General features: G+C 44.4%; 1 protein-coding gene across 3 annotated transcripts in view; it reads right to left on the bottom strand.

Annotated features, from left to right (window-relative positions):
* Positions 1-1275: 1275 nt before the first annotated feature.
* The window catches only part of Tbc1d30 (TBC1 domain family member 30), a 70083-nt gene continuing 59728 nt past the window's right edge, over positions 1276-11630 (bottom strand). For 2 of the 3 annotated variants that reach the window (XM_027392304.2, XM_027392306.2), the window contains 4 exons: positions 6758-6870; positions 6304-6443; positions 4232-4438; positions 1276-2069 (listed from right to left, as the gene is read on the bottom strand). In XM_027392304.2, the coding sequence (XP_027248105.1) occupies positions 1276-2069; positions 4232-4438; positions 6304-6443; positions 6758-6870 (1254 nt within the window). The remainder of the gene's footprint in view (positions 2070-4231; positions 4439-6303; positions 6444-6757; positions 6871-11630) is intronic. The other variant, XM_035451995.1, reaches the window with a different exon arrangement.

Raw genomic sequence — 11630 nt, 5'->3', positions numbered from 1 at the left:
GCTCGGACAAGCTCTGTAGCCAGTGCACATGGACAAAGAGCAGTAAGCCAGCTTATCGTACTAGAAGATACATAGTGAGGTCCTATGGTACACTGAATTATTTTATTTACCTTGAGTAACTGAAGCGAGCGCCACTTCGTGTGTGCGTGTGGTGGCGCAGAGTGACCAACTGCATAGTGGAGACAATGCTACCTCGGACCTGCTGGGACCAGGGTAGGAGCCAAAGGAGAGAGGGGAACACGAGGGAAAGAGCTGGGGCCTTCTCCAGAGAAAGGCAGGGTTCAAGTAACAAAGAACTCCAACCCAAAAAGAACGAAATTCAAGTAACAGTCCTGGGTGCTGTGTTCTGGCCGTGAGCAAGGCTCTGTGCATCTATCTGCAGTGGAGAGAGCTGGTGGGTACAGGAGCCACTTTCAGAGGATGCACAAGTTCCATGCGGAGGAGCTCACCAAATCCTTGAGAGAAGAAAAAACGGGCCTCAGGAAAGGTTGAATTCAGCAAGCAGTTTGGAGTCGTTGCTTAATGCATAGCCCACGTGTGTGTCTCTGCATATGCTCTTCAATTTGGTTATTAACTTCAACTGATGTAAAGGTTTTCTTTTTTACAGGTAGAAATAGAAAGTTAAAGAATCTTGATTTTTCTGCTATGCTTTAGTGTAAGAATAAAAAACAATTTGAAGACAGGTGGTAAAGTACACACACACACACACACACACACACACACACACACACACACACCATACACACACAAATTCCCTCCTCTTTCCAGCGGAGCAGAAAGAGGAACATCTGGAAAGTTGGTTGTTTTGTTTTGTTTTGTTTTGTTTTCAAGAAACTTACTTTCTACAGTTTCAAATCTAGCAAGCTGGTGTGTTCATTCATGCTTGAGTATTAGGGGTGTCCAGAGGACAGGAAGGCCAGGGGGATGTAGTGTTTCAGGGATCCCACAAAAAGGCCCTGAGAAGAGGGCTTAACAGTCTACATATTGTCTTTTGTAAAGAGCTCACAAGGAAAATTGGGGGAAATCCACAACTGAGAAGCACACGATTTATTTAGTCACAAGAATCCACTTTATGGTGAGTCATCTGGTGCATGGGAATAGTCCCTACCCTGGGTTCCCACCACGACACTTCCAATTCCGGTTTGGATGAGCTCTTGGTGCTCGGCTCCAAACCTCTCGATTCATGTTTACTGGACAAACAACACAGGAAGGGTGCGGCTGGCATGCTAATGCTGCCGTGCTACGTGGGTCCAGACACTGAGCCACTGGGAGGCGTCATCGCTTCTTGGTGCTGCTGCTGCCTGCAATGCCCGACTTGCTGAAGCTCCTGCTTATCTGAGGAAAGTGCATGGTTGGGGTTCTTTCTGTAGGGCCGTACAACCCCAAATTCCTGGCCGTGGCTGACTTTCGAAGTGGCTTGACGCTAGGAAAGGGGCTGAAGATGGGGGCTTTTGAGTTGCTGCCAGGGAGAGGTTTGCCGGTAGCCTGGTTTTCTCCAGGGGCATCGGCTGACTCTGGGGCATGCCGCTGGCAGGGAGGGTGCACCTTGGTCTCAGTTTCTTCGGGGGCATCCCTTTGGTTCAGTTCCAAGGCTTCTAATTTCACCTGAACTGCAGCCACGTCAACCACATCAGCATCCCCAAATACTGGCTCTGGAGACTGCCCTTCGATTGTCCTCGGAGTGCCACCATCACAGCTGCTACCCTCACCGTGAGCTGTCGCTGCACAACTGGAGGGAAACTCTTCGGCTGCCCCCAGGCTGCTAGCCCTGCAGCCTTCGTTCTGCTCTTCTATCAGCCCTATGGTGTCCCCACAGCCCAGGTGACTCTTGGCCCTTGGCATGTTCTTTTTGTGGACTCTGATGTGAGTCCGCCATGGAGAGTTGAGTTTCGTCTTAAGGTCTTCGTAGGGGACGGGAGATATTTTGCCTCCTGCGTGGCCGGGGATGTGGATGACTGCGTTCTTGGTGGTTCTGTTTGTGATTTTCATCTTCTTCCCTAGGAGGAGGTGATTAATCACTGGAGAATTGTTTACCTGAGATGGGAGGATGCTGGTGACTGGTCCTTTGTCTGAAAGAAAGGGTAAAAAGAAAGGCTGTGTGAAACACACCACGCAGAAACACATCTATGGGAAGGGCAATTTCACAGAGCACTAGACTCCCAGAATCTTTGCCCCATGGATTTCCCAGGTGGTGGCAGAGCCATGTGACTGAGGACAACCAAAACTGAATCAAACCTTAGCACTGGTGACGACCAGTTCCTCCTCCTCTGAGAAGACAGCACTGGAGGCTGGGGACGTGTTATGGTTTAGATGGGGTGTATTCCCCAAAAGGCTTGGTCAAAGCTGGTACATCCCATCACTGACTCCATCATCGTGGTTTTGACCTAACTGATGGTAACCGCCCCTCAAAGAACCTACAATTGCATCAACTATGTGGAGGTGGTTGAAACTGTAGATGTGGGTCACCAGTGGCAAGCTGTTGAAAAGTGTCCCATGTCCCCGGTCTCTCTCCCTCTGGCTCTGCATCCTGGCTGTGGTGCCATGAGCAGCTTTTCTCTAGCCATGAGGGAACCAACCAGGCACAGCCTGAAACCCTGTAACCCACAAACCAAAATCAACCCCGCCTCCTTCAGACTATTTCTCTCAGAAAGTGCTCAGTTAACGAAGTCTAACACACACTGACCTAAAAACAAGGACCCTGCTGATCCCAGGCACTCCTAATGAAAGTCTGATTCCCTGATGATCCTTAGAGTTTCTGTCTCCGAGAAACAACCTTAGAGATCAGGTTATTGTAGGGAGACACCCTAGCCCAGCCCCAGGCAACCTGGACAGGTGACACGCCCATGAGGGCGGGGTGAAGGGAAGTCGTCGTCGTCGTGCCCCCCCTCCCCACCTCTCCTCTCCTTTAGAATGGTAACGTATATTCATGGTTGCTTTCTTAAGGGTTCAAAGTGGAGTTAGATCCTACGAGAGTTCCCTATTTCTCCTGATGGTGAATTCAGTTTTTGTCCAAGATCAGTCACATGCTCAGAAGCCACGTTGTCTCTGTGAATTCTGGATGGGCAGCATTTTCATTAGGAACAAAAGACCCACTCCCAACCAGCGTATATTAAACAGCACAGCTGATTGTTCACTGTGATTTGGGCAATCATAAAAGACAAAAAGGAGCTTGACAATCCTTGGAAAAGAGCATTTCAGCCGAATGGCATCGCATTGCTCTGCTCTGCACACTGCTGAGGCATGGGGAGTCAGCTTATTGGTGACACAGTTTCCATTCTCCCTCTCCCATCTTCCTTGATCAGGACATCTGCTGAATTACTACCTGGCTTAGTTTGCAAGTGCACAGATGACCAGATTCCATTTCCAAACGCTTTCTTTTTGTTGCTGTTGTTTTCATGTGCACATTCGCGTGGGTGGAGGCATACATGGACCACTGCACACACGTGGGGCCAGAGAACAGCTTTTGGAGTCATTTCTCTGTGGTGTCCAGGGACTGAACTCAGGTCGTCAGACCTGTGCATAAGCACATCTACCTCTGTGTCGTCTCACTGGCCCATGGGTTTGGATTTCTAAAATTTCTCAAATCCAAGGATTGAGTAGCTCAGCCACATTTTAATCATTTGTAAATCCCTCTTGACAAACACACTTATGTAGTAAATGGGATATAATACCATCCACAGCCTGTTCCTTGGGCCCTAAATAGAACCCTAGGTCCTTTTCTTCTTTACACCCTGATAAAATAAAGTTGAAAATGAGATTCTAAATGTGCTACTATGGGATACAGGTGTGACGGCTAATCTTCATTATCAACTAGACTTGGAATCCCCTGGGAGACACACTTCCAGGCTTGTCTGTGAAGGTGTCCAAAGAGGTTCCCCAAGGAGAGAAGACCCACCCTGAAGGTGATCATCACCATCTGTTGGGCTGGGGTCTTGGACTGAATAAAAGGGGGGAAAGAAGAATATAACCCCAGTATCAACATACTTCTCTCTCTGCTCCCTGACTGTGGACACAATGTGATGGCTGCCTCGCATTCCTGCCATCCCAGCTATAACTACTCAGACCACCTCACTTTCCCCACCACGATGGACTGTGAGCCATCATGAGACAAAGTAATCCCTTACTTTGCTCTTGTCAGGTATTTGCCACAGCAACAAGAATTCTGAGGCCATCCCAGGGTCACAGTGCCCACACTGGGGTCAAGTTCAAACTGACCAAAGAATCCAGTTACCTGCCCTTATGTACACCTGGTGGAGCTGCTGCTGTTGCTTCTTCTGAATTCGAGAGTACTGCCGCTTCAGGGCGTTGATGTCTGTGGTCATCCGCTCCGTCATCATACTGTTGAATGCTGCATGGTATTCACTGCGGCAGGAGTTGATCGCTCCTGGGCTCAGCTCCGCAATGTTGTTGGATCTCAGGCTCTGTTCCTCACTCACTTCTGCACTCAGGGGAGGAAAACAAGGTCAGTGGGGGGGGGGGGACAGAGCAAATGGGAACAGATCGCCCTACGTCCAGTATATAGTGCCTTCACTGCCAAGAAATTCTAAACCAGGAAACTGCACTCTAGCATTTACCTAGTGCTGGCTTTGATTTGCTCCTGCAGTCCCTAATGAGCCAGAGGCTCATTCATTTTTATGGCCACTTTCTTCATGATGTAGACATATGGTCAACTACCTCCATGTAAAAATCAGTACCACTTTCTAAAAATCCCTCAGAAAAACACAGTACCAAGATGTCCTATGGCAATCACTGCGTGATGTCCTCACATCAACACAAGGACATATAAGGGATTAACTATTTGTAGACTTAACAAGTACATTTTTAAAACCGGCACCTTTTAGGAATGTCTGAGACTTTGGCTCACTTTGTCACCAGAAGTGAATCCTCCTTCTGCCTATTTAACAAGTGTCCTGATTGTCTGTCATGGATGTTATGTTTGATATAGTTTCTTACCCTGTGACATCTATAGCCAGCAGAACTTTCCCTTTGGCAAAATCAAAATTGCACCCCAAGAAGAGATGCTCATGCTCATGCTCACTGTTCTGGTGAGCATGCGCACTCATGGGCTGCCTAGATGACCCGAGAGAAAATCAGACTTCCCTAAAACAATATTTGAAAGTGAGTCTGGGAACTGATGGAAAAAAGATAGATTTCAGCTGTGCTAGTATCTGCTGAGAATGTCTCCAGGAAAATCTGGACATATTGTGAATTTGCTTCATTCATTACTGAAATTGCTTCTGGAAGGAAAAGACAGAGAATGGATAGTTTGAACAAAATCACTAGGAAGAACTATTATGAGAAAGTGATGGCCACTCTGGTCTATAATTGCACAGAGAGAAAAACTGACCATAAGCTAAAACCATAGGTCCAAAACCTTTAGCCCTGGGGCTGGAGGGATTGTTCAGTGGTTAGGAGCGCTTGCTGTGTAATTAAAAGGCCAGAGTTCAGATCTCAGAACACATGTATGTAGCTCAGAGACACACAAACACCTGTTACTCCAGCTTCAGGAAACGGAAACCCTCTTCTAGCCGCTGCATATACACAGGTATCTACACATATATGTGAAAGGCACTCAAACACACACGTATGTACACAGGCATCCACAAACAGGTACAGAGGCACTCAAGCAGACACACACACACACACATGTTAATAAATCTTTAAAAATGAAAAGGGCCAATAAAAAATTACATATCAAAGTAGTGATAGATTTTTTAAAAAACCTCTAACATTAATAATTGATTCCATGTCTAAAAAACTAAACACTGAAATTCAGACAAGAAAGGGTGTAAAAAGTCTTAGAGGAACCAAGAGGAATCTTGCTGGGCTCAGATTTCCAATGGTCATTTTAAAAGATGAGAGGAGAGTATATATCACAGACATACACACAAAGCAGAGTGAACCTGGCCTTCTTCCCCTCAGTGAAACTTTAACTTTATAAACTTTATTATGTTAAAAAAAACTTGCAAATAAATAAGCATCCATCATACACCAAAATTAACCAGACCCGAAGTCTATACAACTCACTGAATTTCTATACATGAACCCAGTCTTAAAGCAGGTTAAAGCTCAAAATGAAGCTGGGTGGCGTGCACCTCAGATGGTACAGTGGAGTTTGTGTGGCAACAAGAGAACCGATGGATACTGCCAGAAGATAAACCATGGAGAAAATGTTTCTATAAAGACTACGAATGGTGGTAACCAGTCAGAAAATCAGTCAGGCAATTCTACAACACAGTAAAAACACCCTAGTTTGAATGAACCAACACTCTATCATGCTATGAATGAAGGACCACACTTTACCTTTAATCTGCTTTTGGTACTTTTGCAGCTCAGGTGCCAGGAGCCCACTGAAAGGTCCGAGACACCCCACAGCACTAGCAACAGCATCCTCATCATCTGGGTCATTCTCTTCATCGCTATCCTTGGCCTTACCGTGTCGCCTTGGAAACATACAGAAAGAAAAAGCTGTTTAAATTACTGAGATTTTAAGTATTTGACAGCTTTAAGTAAGTTGCAGGTTTGTTAAATTTTTCTTCAGTGCATGTCCCACCTTGTTTGGAATGCACACTTTGAAAAGCTCTCTTGAGAATCTAAGTCTATAAACCTTTGGGAAACTGTCATTCAGATTTTAAGCACCAAGTTAGTTTACATATATTGGAGGGCTTGATAAACATCAATTTATAATAACAAATCAAGATAGTAAGTCTTTCATCATGTAAACAAGGAGAAACAGACAAACAAAAAGCCCACTTACCCAGAAATGGAAGTGGGTTTAACTGTGGCTGGGAATGGTGTAATGTTGTAGGTATATTTTTCCCTCAACTCAGCCAACTGTGGGAAAGGGAATGGAGCCATCGAATAAACCGTCTGAAAAACAAAAGAAAATTGCTCAGTCTTAAAGGGTGACCTAATGACTCTCATCTACTATAGAGAAAGACAAAAGTGTGAGGCAGGGGTAGGAATGTAGTTCAGTCAACAAAGTGCTTGCCTAGATGTCTGAAGCCCTGAATTCAGTCCCCAGTACCACAAAAACATGACATGGAAGTACATGCCTGTAATTCAAATACCCAGGAGGAAGAGACAAGAGGAGCAGGTCATCCTTAGCTAAGCAGTGCATTTGAGACCAGACTAGGCCACATGAGATTCCATCTAAACAAAATGAAGCAGGCTGGTGCATACTGGGTGTTATCTCTTAGCCTTGATGCAAAGTCTGAAACATTTAGATCACCAACATCATGCCAAAAAAAAAAAAAAAAAAAAAAAGTCCACATCTGGCCCACATAATGGGTCACAGACAAAATAGGGATAAACTCAAAATATGGTAAAATACTACATTCAGATACAAGTATGAAGATCATATAACATAGAAATAAATTTTATGATATCTTCTTTAATTTATTTCTTTAAAGATTTGATGTTCTTGACATACAGGTCTTCCTCTTGTTTGGAAAGATCTCCCATGCTCTTGGATAGGTAGGATCAACACAGTAAAAAGGCAATCTTACCAAAAGCAATCTACAGATTCAATATAATAAAGGAACTTCTGGAGGTATCACCATCCCTGACTGCAAGCTCTACTATAGAGCTATAGTAATGAAACACCAGAATTTCAAAATTGCATATCTTCCAATTAGCATAAAGGCAGGGATCCCGCTGGCTCTCTTACTCTTAAATTTTAATTGATCCACACTAATTCAGCCCTTTGGTTTCACTCACCAGCAAACGCACATTAATAATATTTTCATTTCTTCACGGAAGCCAATCAAATACCCTGATAAGGTGCTGGAAAATGACTAAGCAGTTAAGAGTACTTGCTGCTCCTGCAAGGACTGGGGCTCAGTTCCCAGCACCCACGTGGCAGCTTGCAACAGTCTGTAACTCCAGTTCCTGGGGACACCACCATCTTTTGTCCTTCGTGGACACCAGGCATCCACACAGTGAATATACATTCAAATAGATGAAACACGCATGAATATTAGTATTCTGGCCTGCCCTTGGGGTTCTGACAGGATACACCCTCAGCAGCAGCCACTAAGAGCACCACCAGTGCACATTCACTACGTTCCCTTTTAAAGGCGCCCTGCCCACCTCCCATCGTTCTCTCTTTTTCTCCTTCTCCTTCTCCTTCTCACTCTCCCTCTCCTCTACCCTCGGCTTAAACCCTGTCGAATGGTATCTTTTTCTCAAGTACCACTTTTCTTAAATTACAACAAATATAAAATAAAAATAAATCTTTTAAGCTATACATGCTGATGATTCTTTTCTAGGAAAAATATTTTGAAGTGGTTTTTGCATTTCAATGAGACTGTTCCTCTGGAGCTGAGCTGTTGCATGGGTAGGAAGCGGCAGGGATCTGAATGAAAGGTGACTGGTGCCACTTTGTATTTTGGTGATGCTGCTGTAACAATTGACTGCAATAATTTTGATGCACCTATCCTTCTGACTGTCCCAGAACTTCATATCAAGCACTTATATGCTTTATATACCAATTCAAGATTCCAAACGTGTTGGCTAGAATCCCTTCCCTTCGATGGTTTATACAAAGCTGCATAGCCTCCAGACAGCACCACCATTGTTTTTAAGCCATCTGCTCACAGACACTACATAGTTGATTATCCACAAGGCTGAGACACAGCCTAAACTTAGCAACACTACACAACTCTTCCCACACCCTCAGAAGAAATAGAAGGCTCCTCGTGGCTCCCATTAGCATGAAGTGTGAGATGACATCAGTCCCCAGCCTCTCTGGGCTTCTCCTTGCCCCCTCTGAAAAATGCAGGATGTGGAAGTCAGGATGACAAACCCCTCTACCAGGAGCAGGGAGTTAAAGTCAGGGAAAAGTACATGAGGTGTGTGCAGGAGTGTCAGCACTTAGATTCTTAACCTGAGTCACATCTGTGTAGATTTTGTGATACTATGCTTAACACACACTGTGTGCCTAAGTGCTTCATATAATTGCATTAAGAGTGAATTCTCATGTTTGATTTCACAAAAATAGCAAACAGTTGGCTCACGCCCAGTGCAGAATTCTCTCTCTGCTCCACACAGCCTCTTGAAGGTATGCAGGCTGTGCAGTCCTATTCTTGGCACCCTAACTTTGGACCCAAGGAAGTATTTCCTCTTAGATGTCAGTCAGGAGGAATGGAGTCAACTGTGTCTGACCACCACACATACCAAATATCATCCCAAAACTGAGCCAAGAATCACCTGACCCTGTCATTCCTGTAAATTTTTGCCTTAACAACCGAGAAACTTGAACAATTAAGAAATTCACATCATTTATATTTTGTTTAAAAAAAATTACCCCCCCCAAAAATGTGATTACCTTCACTAGGAATTTCAAAATTGCTTAAGAATTAATCTAGATGTCTCAGTAATAACTAAAATCTGGGGCACTGGCTGAAGAGTCACTGGTGTTTTACTCTAGCCAGTTATATAACAGGGAATTGGAGTCGCCTAATCCAGCCTTGCAGAGGATGTTTACAAGGGGAGATGAGCAGTTGCCACTTCATGCCCCTAGTGCAATCCCATCCTGCCTGGGGCAGATGGCTGGGCTCCAGCCGAGTGTCATCAGAGCCACTCAAGTGAAAATACCAGATCAAAAAGAAAGGACCCTCCTTGGCTTGGGATTCCCCTTGCTCCTTCCTTCCTCTTCTGATTGTGGTTAATGCCTTGAAGCAGCTGCAGTGCCCGAAAGCAAGCTCAACCACAATCCCTCTTCACCTGGATGGACACACTTGTGTGTGTGACAGTCTCACATGTCTGAAGGCACATTCGTCCCACAAGCGTGAGCATCTGGGTACATCACTCACAGTACTTGACACATGGAAAGCTCTAGGTGTCCAACTTATAGACTAGAGATTTACAAGAGATTCCAAGTAAGGCTTTTTACTAGGTCTCCTGGCGTCCACATGCAGTGCAGTAATATAATCTTAGAATTGGAAAGGAACTTAAATATAATTTAGCTCAATACCCCTCCTGTTCCCACAGGAGCCCCTCTGGAGCGTCACCAACAGATGGCCTCAGAGGCACTACCTAAACACTTCAGTTATGGGCATGCACTACTGTGTAGGGCAGATGACTTCAATTTTTGACAGAGCTAATTAGTCAAACATTGTCCTTCTATTGAACAAGCATCAACATCCTTGACATTTCCAATCCCTGGCTGATGGGGGAAAAGGGAACAGTGGGTCCAAGAGCTGTCATATATGTGACAGCTGCCTCCGGATTATAGTTTGTCATTCCCAAACAAAGTGAGGGTTTCAAAACACCTACAACCCTTCCCTAAATTGTCCTCAAAAAACTTACCCAGGGATATTGTCCAAAATCTACTGTGATCCAGACACATTGTATCATTAGCATTCCAAAATCTCCCAGTCTAATACTATCAATTAAAGAAGATCAGAAGGGATGGTAAGATAGCTCTGCTGGTAAAAGTGGGCACCACTAAGTCTGCTGACCTGAGCTGAATCCTCAGGACCCACATGGCAGAGGGAGAAAACTTACTATGGAATGTGCACCATGGCATGTATATACCAGCAAACACATACACACACAAATAAATACATAATACATACATAATAAAGTTTTTAAATATACAAGCAGATGATGTAAAATCAATGTCATCTATGCAGGGAGGAGAGGTGCAGGTCCATTGTGTTTTAGTTTGTGTACGGGGATTTAGAAAGGTCTAGGGGAGGTCCAAATCGGACACTCCCTGCACCTTATATTTGGTTCACATTATTTCACATGGAGCTATTTCAAGTTTGCTGACAAATTTACGATCCGCTATAGCTGGATCAACCACTGATTCTTTTAAGGGTGAATAAAGAAAAAGAAAGTTGGCTCAAAATGGCATTTGCCATTTCTGCCTCTAACATTCCTTCATGCCAAGGAAAACCGACAAGTTTACTCTCTGAACTACTAGCGTGCATTTAAATAGTCATTTATAATTAGGCCCTGCTGAAAAGGAATTATGTTTCCTTTTGCACTGTTGACACGTTTTTATGGGAGACATGAAAACATAATGTATGCAATAGGCTTTGCTCGTCTTCCTGCAGATGACAGGAGAAGTACTTGCTGCTGGTGTGAGTCTTGTAGACCATCCAGAGCCTACGGTGCTCCCTCTAAGCTGTCAGAAGACAGAGGCAAAAGCCTATCCTCTCCCCTAATGCCTAATTAGAAATCTGGCTCCGGCACAGCTTTCATTCCTTCCGGCAACATTTAAACTCTCGGTGAACTGATGTGTGACTTATTCTTCTAATAATGACTTCATTTTTACAAAGACATCTTTGGAATAAGGCGCTGCAGTTGTCAGGAAAAGCATTAATTGGGCCAGGAGTCAGGGACATGAGTCTCAATCGAGAGTCCACTACTAAACAAAAAGAAACTGGCAAATGGCTCACATTCCAACTCCTGGCTTCCTCTCTAGGAATTAGTGTACTTAGGTAAGTTCTATCTGTAAGCTCCTTATAAGTCATGTTTTTCTAAGAGGTCTAATACCCACCTGCATTAGAAGGACCAACATTTACATTGAATACATTCCGGAAACGTTTTTTTATACACAGTCGCTTTGAAAGCAATTGCCTCCTGGTTCAGCATTCTATGATTCTGTATCCCCCACTAAG

The sequence above is a fragment of the Cricetulus griseus genome, assembly GCF_003668045.3.
Source record: "Cricetulus griseus strain 17A/GY chromosome 1 unlocalized genomic scaffold, alternate assembly CriGri-PICRH-1.0 chr1_0, whole genome shotgun sequence".
Lineage (NCBI taxonomy): Eukaryota > Metazoa > Chordata > Mammalia > Rodentia > Cricetidae > Cricetulus > Cricetulus griseus.
This window is presented reverse-complemented; position numbering and strand designations above follow the sequence as displayed.